Source organism: Lates calcarifer, linkage group LG11, assembly GCF_001640805.2.
Source record: "Lates calcarifer isolate ASB-BC8 linkage group LG11, TLL_Latcal_v3, whole genome shotgun sequence".
Taxonomy (NCBI): Eukaryota; Metazoa; Chordata; class Actinopteri; family Centropomidae; genus Lates; species Lates calcarifer.
The window spans coordinates 746,755-769,860 of record NC_066843.1 but is presented as its reverse complement, the minus strand read 5'-3'; the positions used below and the strand labels follow the sequence as shown (position 1 = coordinate 769,860).

The following is a 23,106-nucleotide window of genomic DNA, read 5'->3' as shown; positions in this document are numbered from 1 at the left end:
ACAGAAGCTGAAACCAGAAGGTTTCGACATATTTTCTTTAAAAATGATCAGTTATTATGATTAGTTCTGATGAACAGTAATTATTAAACCTTGTTACAGGAACAATCTTAGCTGATCAACCATTAAAAATTCATCAGTATGAAACAGATTTGGAGGAATGTTTTAACCAAAGTGAAATTTAAACTTTACTGTTTTAAACCGTGTGTTTCAGTTTTGCTGCAGATCAAAGTTGAACTGTTTGGTTTAGTAAATGTTTGAGGAACAAACGATTTTCTCATTAAATCTCTGTCTTTTCTTTAACGTGTGTGATTAAGTCATTTAGAGAAAACCTTGACTTTCTGCAGACGATTTGGTGATCATTGAAATAAATCATAATAATGTATTCACATATACATACATACATGTGGAGGTGTTAACGCTGCAGACTGTGACTGTCGTCAACTCCAAACACAAACACAAACGTCTGACAAGTTCATTCTCCTTTAATAGTTCACAAAAAAGATTTGCTAAAATAATTTGAGGTTAACAAACGACTGATTATCGACATTCATTAAAAAGCTTTTCTGTTAAATAAGCACATGATGATCTCTACCTCTCTGCAGACAAACTGAACCTAGCTTCTCCTCCACGGTCGACTTGGTTCTGAACCAGACTGAGCTCCGACCTGGTACAAAGAAAACCAGAGAGTTTCTCCTTAAAAGAACATAAAACAGAAACGTCCCAGCTCTTTGTAAAGCTGCTTTACACGTTTTAAACGAGAGAGAAAAGGATTAAAACCAGTGAGGATGTTTGTAAAAGATGAAGAAATTAATAAAAGGTGCAGAGGTAACAGGAGTCTTCCCAGATCTCAGCAGCCTGGATCATGTTCACTTCCTGTAGTTAATGCGCTGTAGGAACGTTAGTGTTATTTCTAAAAGTAGCTCAGACATTTACAAACACGTGGTTATGAAAACAGGTTAATAAAGCTCGTCCTGTGTAGAAACTCACTGCAGGGTTTTTGGTTGTGGTTAAACTGAAGATACAGATCATGAAGTCTTTCTGTTTTCTGGATCTCTGGCTGATCCCAGATCAGCAGGTTCAGAGTCAGACTGAAGGTAAGAACAGATTCTGATCCGTCAGGTGGTTTCGCTCCACGAGTTCCTGAGAGTCCAATAAAAACCAAGTCCACAGAGCAGCTTCTGTCGATTCTCAAAGTCATTTCCAACGTCACCTCCGCTCTGAAAACATTTCACATGAACTTCATGTTGAGCTCACGTCAGAGAAAGAAAGGAGGTGAAGATATCTCCTGAGACGACGGCATGTTCCCGGGAAGTTATAAAAAATAACGTAGACAAAACATTTAAAAATAAACTCATCCTAAAATGTTTCTGCATGGCAGAGAGTCGGGGTTCAGTCCTAAAACCACGTTCAATAAAACAGCCTGAGGCGTGTGAAGGACCGGACTGAACACCTGAAAACCTCCGTCAGGTTTCTGTGGTCAGATCAGGACGCTGGACACCGGGACCCGAGTGGACCGGCCGCTTTTCGGAACAACGATCGGCTCGTCATCTGCCAACAGAGAAAAGAGAGGTTCATCACTGACCGACCACAAGGTGGCGCTCACACTGAACACTGACCCCCGGTCAGTTTCAGTCCTGTTTCAGTACAAATGCCTCCACCAACCAGTCCAGCTTCCTCTGACCTCTGACCTCTGACCTTTGACCGCCAAAAGAGAAATTGAGAAATTCCCTCGAGGTGTAAAATACTGAGGCAATGAGAATGAGCTCGCTGCAGTTTCTAACTTACAGTAGGTTACAGTTGTGTACGGCAGCTTTCACACACGTTAACGTGCTTCACACACACCTGACGATACTGAACTTTAAAGACTGTGAAAGAGAAATTTAAAACTATAAAACTAATGCTAACTGTCCTCTGACAGCAGGAACATCCTGTCGTGTTCTGATGTTCTGATGCTCGCTGGTTCTCACCTGTCTGGACGTAGTTCTCGGCCCGGTGTCGGTCTCTCTCGATGAAGAGGGCGGTGGCGAGGAAGAAGGCTCCGCCCACCACGGCCACGAAGGAGCAGAGCAGCAGAGAGAGCTGCAGAGAGCGGAACTGCCAGAGGAACGAGTCGGTCCTCCTCAGAGAGTCAGAGACCTGAGGAGGAGGAGGTCAGAGGTCAGAGGTCAGAGGTCAGCACGGACAGAAACCTGCTGCATTAATCATCAACGATCTGATTGTTTTTCTTGGTGTTCGTCTGCATCCTGAACATCTCTGTGCTGTGGTGAATTAATCAAGAAAATAACTCCGCTGATCGATTGATAATGAAACTAATCGTCAGCTGCAGCTCCAGTAAACATGAATCTACAGTCAGCAGCTCTTAGCTTAGCTTAGCACAAAGACTGGAAACAGGGGGAAAGTGTTAGCCTGGCTCTGACCACAGGGTGTGTTGGTGCTGGTTTCACTTTGAGCTGAACTTTGTATTTGATGAATTTAAAGATGAGACGTGTGGTGACTCAGCTGCTCTGTTCCTTCTTCTTTCTCTTGATGAACACTGGTGCAAAGCCACGAGCTAACAGAACGTACCACTCCGATCAGGTAGGGGCTTCCAGCGTCTCCCAGCAGGTGAGAGATGACGATCTGCAGAGCCTCGGCTGTGGAGCGACGGGTGGGAACGACCACGTACTGAGAGACAGAGTGTGACAGTGAGAACAGCCTCAGTGAACCTGGATGAACGTGACTGTGGTGAAGGAAGGTTTCTCACCAGGAGGATATCAGCCACGATGGCCCAGTTCATGGACAGGAACGTCTCTCCGAGGAAGATGAAAACCTGAGGGGACGAGACAGGAAACGCGTCACAGATAAAAAATGACTCTGACCCTGAGTCAGGTGTTTGTTTCGAGAACTCACGTATGTGGCGACGGTGCTGAGCTCAGCGAACACGATGGCCAGGTAGAGGAAAGGCGCCGAGAGGAGCAGACCGGCGGCGCAGACCAGCGGATCGGCTCTGGGCGTCTTCGTCCGCAGCTGCCGACTCACCTGCACGCCGCTGGCCACGCCCAGCACACCTGTGACGCAGGTGATGGCCCCGAAAATCAGACTGTGAGAGGAGAAAGGACAGTAACAGAGCCAGGTGAGTCGGTCTGTGAGCTGCCTGACAGGATGAAAGCTGCAGGTGATCCTCAGGTGTGTTACCTGTCTGAGGAGGCGCAGTGAGCCTCCACACACGGAGCCTTCTCCCCGGTGAAGATGGCGGCTCTGAAGAGGAACGTCGGAGCCCAGAGAGCCAGAGAGCCGGTGACGAACGCCACCGCCGTGAAGCCGAAGGTGGACAACACAAAGCTGTAGCTGCACAAGAAAGAAAACAGAAGATACAGAGACGTCTGATTTTAACGGACCTCAAAGAAAAGATGTTTGGTTCAATTATGGAGGCCGGTGCTTTTATTTTGAAGGCGTCACTGACTCCAAACAAAGGAAAATGTTCTGGTTCTGTTTATCTGACTGATCAGGACACAGGGTTTGTTTTGCAGCAGTTCGTCTGAATGTGAGAGAAAACCTTTGAAGATGTGTCTTATCTGTGATTCATCCTGATGATAGCTGAGGGAATATTTCAGGTCAACCATGTTATTTAGATTACAGCGCTCTGTTGGACACTGTCTCTCAGTTAAAGGGCTCATTTCTTGATTGTGTATAAAGGATATTTGAGTTGTAATAAAATATTATTGGAATATTGAAGGATAAAGTCACATTTTGTTTCTTATTTTCCTCTGAGCTCTAACGGTGCGTTCACTGTCTGTTGGAGTGTTGTAAATAAAGCTTCTGTGAACCATCATGTGTTGTCTAATGTCTGTATCTGTTAAGGTAAAGTGACGGTTTTTGGGCATTTCCGTGACCTAAATGTTCTGCGATGACTCAGACAGGATGGTTAGACAGAGCCACAGAGCTCACACAGTCTCTAACACCTAGAGGCTGTTTCACCAAAGCAACGTGCAGTAGCTTCATGTCACCAGAGAGTTTCTGGTAAAACGGACATTTACGAAGAAATGAACAGCACAGCACTCTGCTCCTCCTGCACTGGGATAAAACTAACTCCCCTAAATGTTTCCTGTGATAAAGTTCTTAAAGCAGCACCTATAAATAAAAATATAACTCTTCTATAACTCATCTATAACTAACTCTTCTATAACTCATCTATAACTAACTCTTCTATAACTCATCTATAACTAACTCTTCTATAACTCATCTATAACACATCTATAACTAACTCATCTATAACTCATCTATAACTCATCTATAACTAACTCATCTATAACTCATCTATAACTAACTCATCTATAATTCATCTATAACTAACTCTTCTATAACTCATCTATAATCATCTATAACTAACTCTTCTATAACTCTATCTATAACTCATCTATAACTAACTCATCTATAACTAACTCATCTATAACTTATCTATGACTAACTCATCTATAACTCATCTATAACTCTTCTATAACTCGGAGCTGGACCCACTTCTTGCTCAGGGCCTTCAGGTCTGTCAGCCAGCTGGTCTGGTGCAGGTGATGCTCTGGTCGAGCTTCGATCGCGCCTCTTTTAGGCTCCTTCACCACGAACAGCAGCAGCAACACGGCGATCAGCCCGAGCCCCGGAGTCACCTGAAGGACAGGTGAGGCCGTCAGAGGAGAGAGCAGGAGATAAAACAGATCCCTGAACAGAGCTGAGACAGATTCTGGAGAACTTACCCTCAGAGCCCAGTGCCAGTCCTTCGCTACGTTACTGACCTGAGACCCCACGATGTATCCCAGACCACTGAGATAAAGACCACAGGGTTAGACCTCTTCACAGGAGGAGACAGTTTCATTTTACACATCCTGGATTCTGCAGCTAAATTCTTGGAAACTTTCCTCATAATTTACAGAAAATGTGAGCCGTAATTAACTGATATTTCCAAGAAAACATGCACAATTTGATACCATCAGTAAGGGAAATAAAGTGTGACAGTTATTTGGTATCTGCTCGTTATCTCTGAGGGAGGAAATAACAAGGTGGTAGAATGTTGATCAGTTTCCTTGGAGGACGGATAAAAGATCTGAACTCTTGATTTTTGACTGAGTCACTTTATTTCACAGGTCTGATCCGAGCATCCACATCATGTTTTATTAATCATCAGTTTGTCTGTGAAAGTCGACCGACCTGCAGCATCAACTGCTTTTATCTACAAACGCAGTCATACAGACACTGCACACAAGCTGTCTCAGTCCAGACCTGGTCCTGGTTTGTGGTTCTGCAGGTTGTTTAATTTCACAGGTTAATTCTCCTCCTGCAGCACTGTACCTCATTAACTCACCGTCTATAAATATCACAGTAATTTAACAGCTAAACATCGTTAAGGAAATGAAGGGAAGTTTAAGGGGGAATCTGAGAGCTGAAAGATAAAAGCCTTTTTTAAATAAAATATAAAGTTCTTCATAAAAACTGTCACACAACAACTCTGAATAAAATACGGAGGCTAAAGATGAGTTAAACAGCTCTGTGAGAGAAGTTTGTGGTTTTTCTGTTTGGTGAAATTGAAAATTGAAAGTCGGCTCCGTCTGAGAAAACGGTCGACGGCGGTCATGACGTCACCGTCACTGTCAAAAAGCTCCTCCTCCTGGAGAGGAGGTGGTTGGTCAGAGGGGACAGGTCAGGTGTTTGCTCAGACACCTTCAGGTAACAGCTGTTTAACTCATCTTCAATCAGCCCTGCTGCAGTCTGACACTGACTTCAGCTGCGTGTCCCTGGTTCTCCTCCTACCTGCCGACAGGGATGGCGAAATAAAACACGGAGAGCATGTTCGTCCTCTTCCCTTTGACGTAGAGGTCAGCGATGATGGTGGGAGCGATGGTGGAGTAACTGGCCTCCCCGACTCCGACCAGGCCTCGAGTTAACAGCAGAGCCCAGAAATGCTGCGGGAGAATAAAGGACTCACATTGTTACAACACTCTGTTTGTTCAGGATCAAACGTCTTCAGGGAGAAAAGGAAAACGTCTCTCACTTCTTTCGGGGTGTAGGAGCTGGCCAGAGTCACTAAAGACCAGAATGCAATTCCAAAACTCATGATGAACTTCCTGTTGTACCTGTCGCCCAGGTATCCAAAGAACGGAGCCAGGAACATGTAGCTGCAGATAAAAACTGGACAAACAGGTCGACAGTGAACAGCCTTTACTTCATTTATCAAGATCTTTGATTTGATCAGCTACAAACTGAACTCACTCACTGCTCCGTGTTTAACCTTTAAACATGTTGGTTATTGTTGCTAGGCTAGCAGTTTCCCCCCGTTTCCAGTCTTTGTGCTAAGCTAGGCTAAAAACCAAAATAACGTACTGTTCCTTTAAGATCCTCCTGTGTTTATTTCTTCTTCTTCTGTGTTTTTTTTAATCAAACTGATCTGATGATTTATCAGTAAAAATAACTGTTGATGAGTTACCACTGTGTAACTAGTTACTTCTTACCTGTTTGCAGTAAACCAGATTTCCCATCGTCAATCCCAAAGTAATGCTCTATGTCGGGGAGAACACCTGGTGGAGTCAGACACCTGTATGAGTTTCAAACAGTACTTCCTGTATAAAAAGAATCCAGGGCTGTGATTGGCTGCGCTGAGGCAGCAGGTGTGACCGTACCTGCCACAGTGAACCTGTCCATGTAGTTGAGCAGGTTGATGTAGCAGAGGATGAGGACGGTCAGCAGGGCTCGGACTTTGGACACCCCGCTGGGCGACTCCTCCTCTGGCCTCTGGCCCGCCGCCCCGCCCTGCTCCTCCGGTCCCTCCGCCTCGCTGTCATCGGAGAAGAACGGCGCCGAGTCCGACGTGGGCTCGCCCAGAGACATGGCCGCCGCTGAGGAGGGAGATGGAGATGGAGTGAACAGTGAAAACAACTGATTATTATAAACACTCTGTGGCTGCAGCGTTCTCCTGTTTTAAATCGTATTAGACTGAATGTTTTGTTTTAGACGTTGGTCAAACATTTGAAGACGTCACCTCAGCCTCTAAAGAAACTGTGACAGACATCTTTCACCATTTTTGATCATTTTAGACAAAGTATGGAGACGCTGCCATCTGACAATCTGTAAATTAATTTATCATTAACATCTAAAGACTAATTCCTGATTTTTTTTAAATGCTGTGCTTTCCAGTGTTTTATTTATATTAAATATGTTTGAGAAAAGAACCAGAAGCATCACTGTATATCACAGTCGCAGTGGAGTTCCAGCAGCTCCCAGTAAAATCCCTGTTTTTGTCAGTGGAGTCTGGTGGTGATATATGGTGATGTTCAGAGTTTAAGAAGAGGAAGAGGCAGAGAAAGGAGAAGCCCTGTTGGTGATGACTGAGTGAAACTACTGTCATGTGTCCAACATTTCGGACTCAGCTCAGAAACATTTCGCTGATGTGACGAATGGTTTGTGCATCTTTGTGTCTGCTGACTTTTCATTCAGGTTTACAGTGAGTCATGAGAAAAGGAGAAAATCCTCATTTTAGAGGAACATGAGACAGTTTGATTTTCTGTGAAACTGTGAAGGACATTTTTACCATTTCAGAACATTTTATTGACCATATATAATAATAATAAAGATCTTTTGTTCTATAAGAACAATACTGATGTTGAAAATAACATTTTTATGAAGGTAAATTCACGTATATTCAGAGTTAGGGTTAGGGTCAGATTATATGTAGAGAGAATAAATGATTATATTAAATTAGTGTCCTGTTCTACTTGAATGAGACCAGTCATCACAGAGAAAAGAGACAATGATGGAGCTGAAAGGCAGAAGAATAAATAGAGGCCTCTCAGTTGTCAGTTGGACTTTGCCCCATCTGCAAACACAGCTCAGTGATTAGAGAGCTGTCTGTACACGATCCCAAAACTCAGAGACTCACGCGGTGTGTAAGCACGAGTAAACAATAAGCTGTCACTGTTAATGATACCCACAGTCAGCCTGGCTTTAACCTGCAGCCGCTCAGAGAGGACACCGCTCCAAACTCCATTCAGAAATCTGCCGGTTTAATTTCTCTTTCTTTACAATAAACGTATAGTTATTTTTTAACCGCTGATAAGTGACTCTGGTTGTTTTGATGCATCCTCTGGTGATTTCGGCAGAAAAGTTAGGCAATTCAAAGGGAATATAATCGACAGGGAGAGACTGGTACACCAAACTGTGCAGGATCCAGGACGTTTTTCGTGTCTTTTGTTAAAAACAACGAAACGAAATGTAAGATAAATCATTTAATGGGCCGTCCGTCAGACAACTAAGAAAACGCAAAGCCTTATATCTCAATAGAAATAACTGACACGGACTCCACTCCAGACTCCATTTAGAATTGTGCCTTTTTAAAGTAACCTGCTTTGCAACAAACGTAAATGTAGTTTTTAATTGTTGCGGTATAACTCGGGACATTTATTGGAGTCTTTGATGAATTCGTCAGATAATTTAGATCATTTTCCAAAAGCAGAGGTAATATGAGTCGACGCTCCAGACTCCATTCAGATTTCTGTCAGTTTTATGTACCCTGTTATACAACAAACACGTTACTTTAAAACGTTTGAGATACAGAGCAGGTTGATAGTTATATAGTTATAAATCAGTTATATATCAAGTATCATCTTTAGGTGGATATAACTAACAAAAACAGGATGACGGTTCAATGTTTCGCCTTGATATAATAATAGGAAGTACGTCAGAATAAGCTAAAAGCAGCTTAATGAAAAATACTACACAGACACTCGTTGGACTGCTGAATGTTAACAACACCTGAATTCTTCAGGAATAATCTTTGAGGTAATAAAGACATGTAACGTGGCAGATAATCAAGGAAACGCTAAATTCGCTGTTTTTTTAACGGAGTTCTGCGTGAGGTTCTCTGGCTAACCGCAACACAAGGACACGGAACAGAGTTTTATCAGACATTTCCTTTGATTTTAAACGTCTTAATGAGAAAACAAAAACTAAATAACTTTATTTTATTGTCTAGCTGATGATTCACTGACAGGCTACCTCACGTTACGGTCGTTACCGTTACCGGGCAGCCGTTATTAGCCTGTTGTTCGGTGTTGTTTACCTGGGAGGATGAGTCAGGGCTGACGCTTCTTTCTTCTTTCTCCAGTTGTTTTCTTCGTCGCTCGCAGCTGCCGGTGTTATTCAGAACCCATGCTGCCGGTTTACAATAAAGCTTTAAAGGTCTTCCCCGTGAACACCGTCTGTCCGAGTTACATTTAATGAAACTGACTGTTTACTGCACAACACTTCAGGAACGACACTTCGTTACCGCCGCCATGACAGGACAGAGCTCGCGGAACTTCCGCTCCACAGCTCACATGACTTTCTTCATCTGAAGGTCACATGACAGCATGGATTGATGAACCTGATCAGAGGATGTTTACCGATCTAAACCTGTAGAGTGGACGTCAGATCCTCGAGTTTTTAAAATGAGCTGCAACATTAAAAAGCAGAAACATCTCTATATATCACTACCAGACTCCATAGAGAAAAACAGGGATTTAACTGACAACCAGGAGCTGCTGGAATACCACTGCCTCCATCTGTTAGTGTGTCTGTGTTACTGTGTGGTACTTTTACTGTCAGTAAAGTATCTGATTACTTCTTCCACCACTGAAAAGTCACACAGTAACACAGACACACTAACAGATGGAGGCAGTGGTATTCCAGCAGCTCCTGGTTAAATCCCTGTTTTTCTCTATGGAGTCTGGTAGAGATATAAAGTGATGTTTCTGCTTTTTAATGTTGCAGCTCATTTTAAAACTCGAGTATCTGACGTCCACTCTACAGGTTTAGATCGGTAAACAAAAAGGCCCAGGTTCAAGAGTTATCCTTAAAGTGAGCTCTAAAAGGCTTTAATATTACATCAGCTTTCTTAACATCAACTCAGTTTATTTCTATTTTCAATAAAAAAAACATGTAAAAATGCAACCAGTCAAAGCTGCTGTACTGTAGCAGTTTATCAGTGTCTAAAATATAATCCCATGTCAGTTTCAAATTGTGTCTTTGTATTTTCAACATTTACAATAAAGTGACTTTTACAAATAAGAGTTTTTACATTTGATTTGTACAGAAAGAATGTGTAACAGAAAGAGTGAAATGAATCTGAAGCTTTAAACCCAAACTTCGATGATGTCTCCGTCCTCCATGTCGAGCTGAGCCGGCGTCTGAACATGCGTCACTTTGGAGCCGTCGAAGTGGAACCGGACTTTTCTCTGAGAGCCAGGAGACATCCTGGACAGATACTGGGAGAAGACGGAGCCCAGAGGAGCGTCCTAAAACAAACAGACAGACATGTGATGAGACAGTGTCCTGCTGGGAAAACACAGGAGGAGGAGGAGGAGGGAGGAGGAGGAGGAGGAGGAGGAGGAGGAGGAGGAGGAGGAGGAGGAGGAGGAAGAGAGGAGGAGGAGGAGGAGGAGGAGGAGGAAGAAGAGGAGGAGGAGGAGGAGAGGAGGAGGAGAGAGGAGGAGGAAGAAGAGGAGGAGGAGGAGGAGGAGGAGGAGGAGGAGGAAGAGGAGGAGGAGGAGGAGGAGGAGGAGGAAGAAGAGGAGGAGGAAGAAGAGGAGGAGGAGGAAGAGGAGGAGGAGGAGGAGGAGGAAGAAGAGGAGGAGGAGGAAGAGGAGGAGGAGGAGGAGGAGGAAGAAGAGGAGGAGGAGGAAGAGGAGGAGGAGGAGGAGGAGGAAGAGGAGGAAGAGGAGGAGGAGGAGGAGGAGGAGGAAGAAGAGGAGGAGGAGGAAGGAGGAGGAGAAGGAGAAGGAGGAGGAAGAGGAGGAAGAGGAGGAGGAGGTACGAACTCTGCGCAGAGAGAACTCCTGTGAAGAGTCTCGGTCTTTGCTCTGCAGTCGAACAGTGATGACGCTGCTGTGGCTGTCGTCTGATTGGCTTCTGTCCTCGGCTGCCATGACGACACACTCTGCACAGGAAGAAGCTAAATTAAAACAGTTATTTAAATCCTCTGCAACATTTTATTATAATACTTTGATAATAACTTCTGGCCATATTGAATTATTAATATCTCTTGTGAAGTTGGGGAACATGATTATTTCTTCTGCATCTGACTGAGCTGTAGAGGACAGTGTGTGATAGTTTGCTGACCTCTGGTGGTGAAACAATAAACTGCAGCCAGGTAAAGACATTAAAGTTCTACATGGAGGAAAGCTCATTTTCAGCTGAACAGCCTGTCGGTGGAGGTGAAATCACTGACCGATGATGTCTGCGATGCCGAGGCCGAGCTCGCCGACGGTGGAGTCTGTCGGCAGCTCCACGTCCTCCCTCAACAGCAGGAGGCGAGGGGGCGGGACGTTGAGGATGACGGACAGCTGGGTCAACACGTCGCTTAAAGGCGTCGACTGAAAACACAAAAACACAACCACAGGTGAACGACTTCAGCTGTGACGTGTTACTTCAGCGTCTGAGCGGCGTCTCTCTGGACGTACAGACGTCACCGGGATCTTGTGGACGTCCGTTCGGCAGCGGATCTTCAGCGGGATCTCTCGGAGCGAGGAGCTGTACGGCGAGCTCTGCAGGCCCGAGTCAGGGCTCAGAATGATGACGTCGTCGTCGTCTTGCTCCTCCTCATACGTCGGAGACGGGGCGCCTCTGCAGCGCCTGGACCTGGTCCTGTCCTGAGGCTCTGGAGACAGAAGGGAGTTCACGGCCCGGAGCCTCCGGTCGATCTCACTGAGGAGGTGTAAAACACTTTGAGCTGCAGCCACAGCATTAATCCTGCTTTATATACGAACTACAGCTTAAACAATGAACTGAACTCACCTGATCTTCTGTTTGACCTGTCTGGACTGTTTCTGGACCGGACTCTCAGGAGGTGGAGGGGACGGGCAGCGAACAGCTTCTCTGAAATAAAGACAGAGGTCAGAAAACAAACGTATGCTGAATTAACTTTAAAGGTTTTGAGTGTCACAAGTCTTTGTTTTTTCCACTGACGGGCTCAGAGTGTTTAACCAGAAACAACACTTTATATCAATACCAGACTCCATTGACAAAAACAGGGATTTAACCAGGAGCTGCTGGAATACCACTGCCTCCCCCACTGTTTTTGTCAATGGAGTCTGGTATTGATATAAAGTGATGTTTCTGGATAATCAATCGTCCCTGTCGATCATTTACAACTGAAAACATGGGAAAATAATTAACCTCAGTTTCACTACTTACAGTTTGTCGTCTTCTACTTTGTTCTCCACTCGTTCTGCTTCGTCCTCCTCGGAGTCACTGAGGGCGACGACGGGTGGTGTCGTTCCTCGAGATGAAAACTGCGACCACAAACTGTCATCTGCACCACCTGCACTGTCATCTGGTCACACACACAAACCATCCACCTCAGAGCCTGAAAATCTCCTTTCAGCCTTTAACATGTGAACAACACTGTTGAAAACTTACCTGTGTTTTCCTTCTCTGTAAACACAGGAGCCATCGGCTTCAGCTGCAGACTGCTGCTCACCTGGAGACACAAACACTCAGGTGACAGAGGAAACACTCGGTCAGAAAAGCTGCTTTCTGCTGAGCGCTGGTGTTTACCTTGCTGGAGTAGACCGGCACCGGGACGATGGCCGAGGGGTCGAGGATGCGTCTGCGTTTGGGTGGTGGCTTCACAGCCTGCACCTCACCGTCAGGTACCTTAGAAACAGAGAACAGGTGAGTCGACACATTTTAAATCAGGTGATGCTGAGTGGTGACGGGTTAAGACCAGGACTTTGTTTTTGGATGTTAAAGTGAAACTGTGAAAGATTAAACAGTCAGACTGGGGAGCTGATGTGTTTTAAAAACCGTCCATGTTATGAGGTTTTTCCACTTTAGCTGAGTTAAGAAGATGTTTGTGCTTTTATTTTGGGGAAACCAGCTTATGAAATGTGACAGTGTGATGCAGCTAGTTCACACCGTTAGAACAATGAAGCTACAAGCTCCTGCTCCTACACCAGAACAATAAATGACATCAAACTACATCACCTCTGAAAGACTGCAAGATTCACTGTGAACGACTTAGAGCAACTTCAAGGTAAAAGATGTAAAAATATTAAAATATCAAATATCAAGTAAGAAGAACTGTTATAGTGAAATGTGAACTATTACTAGAGAAACTAAAGGAGGCAGAAGAGCGTTATTCAGAGAACATAACTGGACAAACGGTCCAATTCTTCTTGTTATCTTATGAACGTGGTTAAATCGGTGAGTTTCTGTCGATATCTGGAAACTACAAAATGAAAGTGAAAGAACCACCGGGCTTTTATTTTGAATACGTCAAATTAAATCAAATTAAACGCAGCTAACTTCCGGCGACACCGATGCTAATGTTCGGTTAAGTCTCTGTTGTCGGTAGTTTAATCAGTTCCCGCGGTTTCACGACTCAACCGTTCACTTTCCGCCGGTGGTCCGTGTAGTTACAGCCTCGTTACAGCCGTTATTTCTGACACCATTCACTGTTCAACTGTTTTTTTTTCTTTACGGTAACAGCAAATCCGTCAAACACTCACCGCTTCAGCCATGTTTGCTTCTGTTCCGCGCGCTACTGCTGCGTTCACGGACTGTGGGATATAATGACTCACTAGCGGATTTTCCCCGGCTAGTGTTGCGTTCGCGTACAATGAGAAATATATTACACACGATTAAGAAAGTAGCAGTGCAGTTATTATTATACACTATCAATCAACTACTGATCATGTTTATGATTGATTACTGTAGTGATTATCCTCTGATAATTAAATATGGGTGGGTTGGTTTGTTTCCTTCAAATATCACAATTATAAAAACAGAAATATAAAACATTTACAAAGAGGAAACTGTATTTATTGACTGACTAAATGTTTGAGCTCTTGTAAATATTATTGGGTATTTTATAAATAAAAATAAATATATTATTATAAATAAAATCTGAATCTGTGCAGATAAACGTGATGCAGTATTTTCTTTTGAAAAGTATAAAGTATAACCAGTATAATGCAGGAATGTGTAATCAGTGCAGTGTTTGGGTTAACGTACTGTCACTGTTTCCACCTCTGGGTTTAGGAGGCGTCGACGTGTTTTTATCTTGTTGCTTTGTTTATTTCACACCGTTGGTCAAACATGGAAAACAAGGTCAGAACTGCAGCCACAGGTTTGTTATTTAACTGCGGTTTAGGTGTGATGTGTGTGTGTGTGTGTGTGTGTGTGTGTGTCTCTGCAGAACAACATGAAGAACAGAGGCACTTTAAGTTTTTTTAAACAGAATAATCCTGAACACTTGACGTGTAGAAAATATTTACATTGTTTTTCTACAAGAAGACGACAAAACATCAAGTTCTGTGTTAGAGAACAAAACCAGCTGCTGTGTCCTCATTCTGCTCCACCTACACAGTACACACAGTACATACTAATCTTTATAGTACACTGGATTTGCAGTCAGCTGACAGGAAATGACCAGACTGAACAGGAAGTGACTTCATAGAAAAAGAAGGAAAAATGTTTTATTTGTTGTTTCCTGATGTTTCTGGAGCCAAACATCAGAGGAGGTTCAGTCTCCATGGAACAGAGCAAAGTTTCCTTATGAGGCGTTCAGGTGTCTGTGGTTAATGTCAGTGGTGATTCTGATAAACACTGAGTTCAGATCCATTTTAAAACACAGTCACAGGCTTCGTCACTGCTGCCTGTCAGCGTTGGTCCTCGTGTTCAGATGAACCTGTCACTTCTTCTTGTTCTCTTTGCAGGCGACCACGTACCGCTGAGCCACGTTCAGAGGAGGCGAGTAGCCGTCGGCGTACGACGTGTCCTCGAACAGCACAGAGTAATCGTCCTGAGGCTGAGAAGAGACCAACGCTCCGGTTAGAGAACGTTTACCTCTGGGTCATTACTTCATTTAAATCCTCAGCGTCATACTGAACATACAGAGTGAGTGAGACGCTCCTCTGGTCATTAGTTTATAACTGACTCTCACCCTGTGGGGGGGGGTGTGGATGAGGGCCCGGTAGAAGCAGGTGGTCTGTGGGTAGAGGGCCAGCACCAGCTGGTCCTTACTGAACAGGGCCTCAGGGTCCGTCTCCGGGTTGGCCTTCCACTGAGGCAGAGGGATGATCCGCCGTCTGCTCAGAGTGTGTCTCCTGATCACACACACACACACACACACACACACACAGACATCAGACACAGTAACAGAGGAGGCTGCAGATGCGTTCAGGATCAATGAGATCAGTACAGAGAACTCACTCTTTGCCTTCTTCATCGATGTCGTCCACTTCATATCTGGAGGGAGAGTGAAGACAAGTCTGACAACATTCACCTGAGTGTGAGTGTGTGTGTGTGAGTGTGTGAGTGTGAGTGTGAGTGTGTGTGTGTGAGTGTGTGAGTGTGAGTGTGAGTGTGTGTGTGTGTGAGTGTGTGTGTGTGAGTGTGAGTGTGTGTGTGTGTGTGTGAGTGTGTGTGTGTGTGTGTGTGTGTGTGTGTGTGAGTGTGTGAGTGTGTGTGTGTGTGTGAGTGTGAGTGTGTGTGTGTGAGTGTGTGTGAGTGTGAGTGTGTGAGTGTGTGAGTGTGTGAGTGTGTGAGTGTGAGTGTGAGTGTGTGTGTGAGTGTGTGAGTGTGAGTGTGAGTGTGTGAGTGTGAGTGTGTGAGTGTGAGTGTGTGTGTGAGTGTGTGTGTGTGAGTGTGTGTGTGTGTGAGTGTGTGAGTGTGTGTGAGTGTGAGTGTGAGTGTGTGTGTGTGTGAGTGTGAGTGTGTGTGTGAGTGTGTGAGTGTGTGGTGTGTGTGTGAGTGTGTGAGTGTGTGTGTGCTCTCACTTGTTGGTGGAGTGGTTGTAGCTCACCACCTCAGCCAGGATCCACTGCTCGTCTCCGTCCACAGCTTTCACCCTCGCCGCCACTTTGTCGCCCTGTTTGGCCACGTAGTCGCTGCTGGCCGGCGTCGCCCCGCACAGAGGGGGGGGGCTGAGGGGCGGAGAGCACAGAGGACGACTCAGTTAGTGCGAGAGCAGAGCGACACACAAATACCCTCCGTCTGTCGGAGACGCTTGAGGCAGCTGAGGCGATAAATGTGGAAGAATAAAATGCATCAGCACAGAAAACACCTGACGCTGTTTAAACTCAACATAAATACAAAGATAACAACTTCATGATCCAGACTCAGACTCATCTGAACCTTCATGGATCATGGTGCAGTAGTTCAGTTTGCAGCTGCCTCCTCTGCCTGTGTGTAAAATGTCTTCTACAGTTTACAGTCCACAGGTACAGGTACAGGTACAGGTACAGGTACAGGTACAGGTACAGGTGCAGGTACAGGTACAGGTGCAGGTACAGGTACAGGTGCAGGTACAGGTACAGGTACAGGTGCAGGTGCAGGTACAGGTACAGGTACAGGTACAGGTGCAGGTGCAGGTACAGGTACAGGTACAGGTACAGGTGCAGGTACAGGTACAGGTACAGGTACAGGTGCAGGTACAGGTACAGGTACAGGTACAGGTGCAGGTACAGGTACAGGTACAGGTACAGATGTGGATCAGGTTTTCATTCTTTCTCATCAGATTTTTTGTTGTGTGGACAAACTCCTCTCTCACTCAGGGATCAGAAACCTGTGTCAGGTGTTTATGGACCAGGTGGTGCCTTCAGGGTTTACCCAGTTTATCTGGGATAAATGTTTAAATGATAAATGATTATAGTAAATGGTTCAGACCCTGGATGTCCATGTGTTTTTAATCCAATAAAAAAGAAAGGGAGTAAACGAGGAGCAGCTACCTCTCCCCCGGCTTTCCGATCCACAGAGGAAGCGTCATGGCCGACTGCTGGAGGAGCGTCATCAGGACCCCGCGCCTCATCGTCTTCCTGGGGGGGTCACTGTCGCTGTAAACTCCTGCTATCTTAGCCGCTGTGAAACGACACAGAGACGAAAATCAGACTTAACGTATCACGAGTCAAAGAGTCGAGAGTAAAGTGTGGATTTTCTCCGTGTGTTTTCGTACCCAGCCTCCTCTCCTCCAACAGAGACTTGATCTCAGCAATTTTATCCAGAGAATGACGCAGAACGCTGTGAGGGAGGAAAGGAAAACTGAAAAGAAAACTCTAAAGCATCAACCAGCAGAGACATGATTCTTTCCTCCTCACACACTCCTCTGATAAAGCAGCAGTTAAACCATCAGTTTGTCGTGTTGAAACTCACCCACACTCTGCCTCAGCGTCTGCTTTGGCTGTGGTGTACAGTCCCCTCAGCTTGGTGCGGTAATATGGAGAAGCTGAGGAGGAAAACACAAAGTGTTTGGATGAATACTGCAGCAGCTGACAGACAGGTACGACAGCTAAACCAGGTGACACAGTAACAGGTGTGGGGGTTGATTATCAGTCACTCTGGAAACACTGACTCTTGTTCTCCGTCTGCATCCTCTCGTGTGTTTTCTGGATGTTGAGCAGGTTGTGTTCACTGCGCGATCTCTCCTCCTGAAAAACAGAACAGACTCAGCATCCTGTTTAAAAACTGACACGAGGTCACTCTCCATCCTCCCTGTGTAAAGGTGATGAGTGATGTCTTACCTGGGTCTGTTTGATGAGCTGATGGAGCTCAGTGAGCAGCTCGGCAATCTTAGTGTCAGCTGACATGTCCACACCTTTTAGATTTTAACATCAGGAAAAGTCTTGTTACAGCAGCGTTCACACATACAAAACCCCCATTAGAAAATCACCAGTTTAAGGGCAATGAGTACAGGTTTTGCTGGAAACGTGATTCAGAACTAGTTCGTCAGAGCGCCAACAAAACTGTAATAATTTTCCCGCAGAGTTAAAACAGTGCACCAGAAATAAGCCGAATTACTACTTTGATTCGTGCAGTTTAAATCACAGCTCTGTCCGGTCACTGTGTCTCCTGAGAGACAGATCACCGCTGAATTAACAGATTTCTGAATGGACTTCGGTGTAAACTTCCCTGTTTGTCTCACACTGATGCTGCAGCGAAACTGTGATATTTTGTGTAACCTTGTTGTATAAGTTTGGCAGAAATACTAACTTTACCGTTCACGGTTTGGTAACGTTACAGTGCTCGTTAACCGGGTTAGCAACTGGTTTGTTTCGCTAATGTTAGCCGGTTGTTAGCTAAACTGTGAGATTTATGGTCACGCAACAAAAACATTAGCTCCATATACGTCAACTGTCATAACTCAACACACATAATATGCGTTATTTTCTCCTTAGTAAAACCTTCTTACCGTGATAGTTTCTCTGTTTACTTGTTGTCGGCCTGCTAACTGCGCAGATTAGCTTCTTCTTCTCTGGTGTTAATGGGAGTCGGTGAAGCGGCCTCAGTGCTCACAGCGCCACCTACTGGCGCAGAGAGGAGCTGCAGGTTTGTGGCACCAGCTAGAAAAGGTTTTCTGGCTGTAATTTACGGCTTCGCTGATGGCTGATAATCATATACGAATGTTTCATAGATCAGTTATGAGCCAGTCTGACACTTTGTCTTTTTAGCTCTTTAATTAACATTTACAACTGGAGATAATGTATTTATTAACTCATACACAGAGTTGGACTGTCTGTGGATCTGCCTTGAATCTTTATTTACAGAGTTTCCTGAGTTCAATAAAAGCACAACAATATAAAGAGTAAGCCTGATAGAAGGAGGGAAAATGCTGTACGATGGTGATGTTTCTAAGGTGATGGTGACACCTGGAGAGGGCGGGGTCTTTGTCTGCATGAGTGGTTGTTTTGACTCGTACTGTGTGACCTGTGCCAGGTGTCATGCATAAACTGTGCTATCATCGCACTTTGAGACCAGGCTGCAGATAAACACCCTGTGAATTAATGATTAACATCTGCTGTGTCCAAAACAGAAGGCAGCCGATGGAAATACATGTTCATCACTCAATGATTTATTATGATTCAAACAAGTTGGGAGAGATCTGGGTTGAATATGAGAGTATCTAATCATTAAGCCTGTTTTGACAGTCACATAGAGTCCTGTTACTGCAGCACTGATACATACGAAACCCCATTTGAAAATCTGCCAATTTAAAGCACTGTTTTCACTGGAAACATCACCAGAACCAGTTCACAAGAGCACGAACAAAAGTACAATAACTTTCCCATAATGGTTAAAACAGTGCATCTGTTGATTCAGGCTGTTTAAATCAGTGCTCTGCCAGGTTAATATGTTAATATGTCTCCTGAAAAACAGATCACACCTGAATCGACAGATTTCTAAATGGAGTTTGGTGTAAACTTGTCTCATATTGAGGCTGCAGTTGGTGAAATCAGGCCACAGAGCGGACATCTTATCTGTGACCTGGTTTACAGTGCTGCTGTGTTTACACTGGGCGTGTGCAGAGGTGAGGACAGGCTGTAACAGCTCGGACAGGTCGGCTCATATTTCTGCAAATATTTACTGTGCAGAGTGAAAACCTGCTGCAGCTTAATGTGACGATGCAGCTCAGAGGAAACATCCAGGAGTCAGACTGAGAGAAGCTCTGGTTGTGTTTTTATAAAAAGCAGAGATAAGCAGGGAGTGGGGGTGGCTATAAAACCACTCTGAAGCCTGTGTTTATGACAGACGGTGACTCAGTGAAATGTTCCTGCAGCCTGGTGTTTTCTCTGCCTGAAAACAGTCACATCGCTCTCACGAGGAGGTTTTCACTGAATTATTCCAGACTTCAGGAGGAGTCTCTGCAGGAGGAGGAGACTCCCAGCTGCTGGAATTTACTAAAAGATCCAGGAACAGATGCAGCACGTTCACACTCTGCTGAGACACATTATGAGTCAATGATAAACTCATCACATGCTGTCAACTTTACATATTATTAGACATATAAATTAAATTATATGTAATTAGATAAACATTTCTCCACATTAAAACATCTATGCATTGAATCATTTTTAAGACTGATGGGACAAAGATCTTTAGAATCATTGTAGTATTCATCAAAAACAATGTACCAGACTCCATTGACAAATACAGGAATTTTACCGAGCAGAACACAGGAGCTGGAATACCACTGCCTCCATCTGTTAGTGTGTCTGTGTTACTGTTACCGTTTCTGGTTAAACTAAAAGGATCTGACTCTTTAATAAAAAGCTCTGTCTCTGTAGATTACATTGCTGCAGCTGATGAAGATCCTGTGAAAAGCTCCAGGAGAGGGAGTGGAGCTTGAGATTGTTTTTCAGTTTCTAAGGTCGAGATTTCCTCTTATTCTTGAGGCCTGACTCAGATTTAACGCTGCACTGTTTGACTTCCTTTGAGGAGTAAAGTGTTTTCCAGCTCTGCTCAGCAGCGAAGTCACAAACCAGAGTCAGTGACTAAAGCCAGACGATGGAGGATGTTGGAGCTCTGTAATTACGGCTCGGTGACATGAGGATGAGTGGAGTTTAAATTCAGAGCGTGACATGATTTTTCCCTCCGCTGCTGTAAACTGTGTTTGTGTTTAGAGTTGCACCAGGAAACTTCAAATTCACTCAGACAGTGTAAAACACCAGAAATGACTTTTATTTAAACCAAGAACTCCTGACGTGATTAAATAAAGATGTTAGACTTATTTTATTAAAGAGCATGGAGGGCTGTCAGAGCGTTCTCTTTCAACAAACCAAACAACCTCTTTCCACTTTTCCTCTCAGATAAGTTCAGTCCAAAGTTTGTTTAACAGGGAGTTTTCACAGCGATTAGACGGCTCAGATATCGAGTCACAGGTCTGTGCAGACTGGGGGTCATCCGGACTCTGAACCAGGTCAGGGCCGTGTGAGGACTGCAGCTGCTGAAGGTCAGATGTTAAGACTCTGATACAACGTTTAGAAACCAGCACAAAATCATCATCATGAAGCAGAATCACTGTGTCTGCATCTGATCAGGAACACACTGCAGAGCCCACTGACGTCAGGTTTCCATTTTATTTGGGTCGAGTTGTAGGTTTCACTGACCTGAGGGAAATGTTGGAAATGTTCTGAGCTGATTCCAGTGTTTTTACTCAGGATGAGAAACAAAATGAGACATAAACAAATAAAAATCATTCTGTTTGGGTCAGGTTCTCTTTATAAGAGTCTGAGGACATGATGAGAGGATTCCTCCAGAGACAGAGCTTCTTATTAAAGAGGAAGATCCTTTAGTTTAACCAGAAACATCACTGTATATCTCTACCAGACTCCATAGAGAAAAACAGGGATTTAACCAGGAGCTGCTGGAATACCACTGCCTCCATCTGTTAGTGTGTGTGTGTTACTGTGAGACTTTCAGTGGAGGAAGAAGTAATCAGATACTTTACTGAAGTAAAAGTACCAACTAAATAAGGCCCAGGTTCAAACATACTGGAATTATCTTTTTGATTTGTGCATGAAAACATGAAGTCTTGTGAAGCTGTGAATAATAAGCACCTGCTTCCTCTGTTTACCTGGAGTCTCTGCAGATACACATTCATTTTCTGAGCTTTTAGAGGAACTGAAGCCAAAAACTGATGCAACATTTCTGCAGCAGAAAGATGAACCGTGTGAGGGGGAGTGTCTGAGTGGGAGAGCGGGGGAGGAGCTGCGTGTCCCCGCTATAAAACCACAGAGTCCTGGAAAAACACAGCGCTTTGTTTTCACTCAGAGGACGAAGGAAGAGCTTCTGCTGCTTTTTGACTCGTTACTGTTTCTGAAGTTTCACTGGCAAACTGTTTCTTGTAGAAACAAACATGAGTCACGTCGACGTGAAAAACCTGAAGCCCACCAGCTTCGAAGACGAGTACTACGATGAATATGAATATTACAACCTGACCGATAAATACGCAGGTGAGAGCAGCTTCTCTACCTCTGCTGAATCTCTCACAGTCTTCACATTTAACTGTTGGTGTTGATGTTGCAGAGGGCTCGGCCCGGAAAGGCAGGACAAAGAAGGAGGCCAGTGAAAACACCAACAGACACAACCCCGGCGGGCACGAGCGCAAGATCGTGGAAAAACTCCAGAACAGCGAGAAGAAAGCCAAGGAGTGAATACTGAGGTAAGATTCAGTCTGCACTGAGACCGGTGTTAACCCGTGTTTATATCTGTGCAGACCGAGGCCGAATTAAAGAGCGACTGTTATATTTGTTTGTGGTAAAGTTGTTGAATCATTTAATGTTTTCTCTATTTAAACAGAATCAGTAAAAACTTTAAATCGGTAAATTTCTGAATGACATTCCGCACGTGCAAACTTCGAATGTTGCTGTGTTGTGAAGTTTTCAGGATCTAAACAAACATTTAACCAAGTTTCCTCCCAGAAGCTTCTCCTGTTTCAGTCCTGTGTGTTTTCTGCTGATCGGAGCATTAACTGTTTGTTCACCACGAGTTGTTTAATAATTTAATCTAGACTGTACTTCCACCAACCAATAAACCCTTTAATTAGCTACTTTCTGAATGACATCTGGCACAGGAGACTTTAGAATGTTTTACAAGGTTATATAAAACTTTAAATGTACAACAATGAGTCTCTGAAATGTTTTTTGTTTCAGGGATTTTATTCAGTGGTGGTGAAACTCTGATTATTTTTTCACTTTATTGGCCTGGAAAGATCAAAACATTCGAAACACAGTTCTATCCTGAGCAAAGGTTTCTATAAAACACTCAGTACTTTGGGTTTTATTTGCACAATACACTCACAGTCCAACACAGCAGACGCTGAGCAGCACAACCAGAGTGATTGTTGTTCCTCTGACACAGGGAACTCGGACGGCTTATCCCGGACACCGACCACGGCCTCCTTGGCGACAGAACGAGACGTGCAGACGGCAGGAGCGTCTTTGAGCTCCGACTTGGGCGAGGTTCTACCTGGGCGTGAAGGAGGAGCCTGCAGATCCAGATGTTCCAGCTGCAGCTTCAGGGAGGAGATCTTCATCCTCTTCATCCTCTCTCTGGCAGCAGGTAGCAGACTGTGGCTCCTCTGCCTGTAGGTGTTGTACAGCACTCACCTGTGGTGGCGTGCACCTGGTCCCTGCTCGGACCATGACGGTGCACTGTGATTGTGGTGGTGGTAGTTGGATGATTTCTGTGTGTTTCAATGGATTTTTTAAAAAGTATTTTTACCATTAAAAACTTTTTGAAGTGACCTGACTCTGTTTGTTTTTGTTGGTTTATTTCACAGTGATTAAAGGAGGTCAAAGGTCAGGGGAAGCACTGACCTTCATCTACTGTTGT

General features: G+C 44.5%; 3 protein-coding genes across 4 annotated transcripts; 1 reads left to right on the top strand and 2 right to left on the bottom strand.

Annotated features, from left to right (window-relative positions):
- Nucleotides 1–464: 464 nt before the first annotated feature.
- Nucleotides 465–13,561, bottom strand: spns1 (SPNS lysolipid transporter 1, lysophospholipid). 2 transcript variants are annotated; one of them, XM_018689612.2, is made up of 19 exons: nt 13,506–13,561; nt 12,553–12,651; nt 12,415–12,475; nt 12,190–12,328; nt 11,791–11,871; nt 11,457–11,700; nt 11,225–11,369; nt 6,645–6,860; nt 6,477–6,542; nt 6,020–6,156; nt 5,779–5,930; nt 4,728–4,794; nt 4,498–4,640; nt 3,175–3,327; nt 2,890–3,079; nt 2,744–2,809; nt 2,566–2,664; nt 1,968–2,136; nt 465–1,548 (listed from the first exon to the last, which is right to left on the bottom strand). In XM_018689612.2, exons 1-19 carry the CDS (start codon nt 13,515–13,517, stop codon nt 1,478–1,480), a joined length of 2,310 nt encoding a protein of 769 aa, XP_018545128.1. In that variant the 5' UTR covers nt 13,518–13,561; the 3' UTR covers nt 465–1,477. The 2 variants fall into 2 exon arrangements, with proteins under 2 accessions (XP_018545128.1, XP_018545127.1); XM_018689611.2 differs by lacking the exons at nt 11,225–11,369; nt 11,457–11,700; nt 11,791–11,871; ... (2 more) ...; nt 12,553–12,651; nt 13,506–13,561 and adding an exon at nt 9,080–9,330.
- Nucleotides 13,562–14,444: 883 nt separating this feature from the next.
- Nucleotides 14,445–18,313, bottom strand: LOC108892184 (SAGA-associated factor 29). The gene is made up of 10 exons (XM_018689613.2): nt 18,185–18,313; nt 17,517–17,590; nt 17,348–17,423; nt 17,149–17,221; nt 16,952–17,016; nt 16,728–16,857; nt 15,777–15,923; nt 15,211–15,246; nt 14,942–15,104; nt 14,445–14,806 (listed from the first exon to the last, which is right to left on the bottom strand). The coding sequence occupies exons 2-10, from the start codon at nt 17,580–17,582 to the stop codon at nt 14,690–14,692; spliced, it is 873 nt and encodes a 290-aa protein (XP_018545129.1). The 5' UTR covers nt 17,583–17,590; nt 18,185–18,313; the 3' UTR covers nt 14,445–14,689.
- A 3,205-nt stretch (nt 18,314–21,518) lies between these two features.
- On the top strand, nt 21,519–23,017 carry nupr1b (nuclear protein 1b). The gene is made up of 3 exons (XM_018689617.2): nt 21,519–21,725; nt 21,799–21,934; nt 22,633–23,017. Exons 1-2 carry the CDS (start codon nt 21,629–21,631, stop codon nt 21,924–21,926), a joined length of 225 nt encoding a protein of 74 aa, XP_018545133.1. The 5' UTR covers nt 21,519–21,628; the 3' UTR covers nt 21,927–21,934; nt 22,633–23,017.
- Nucleotides 23,018–23,106: the final 89 nt, after the last annotated feature.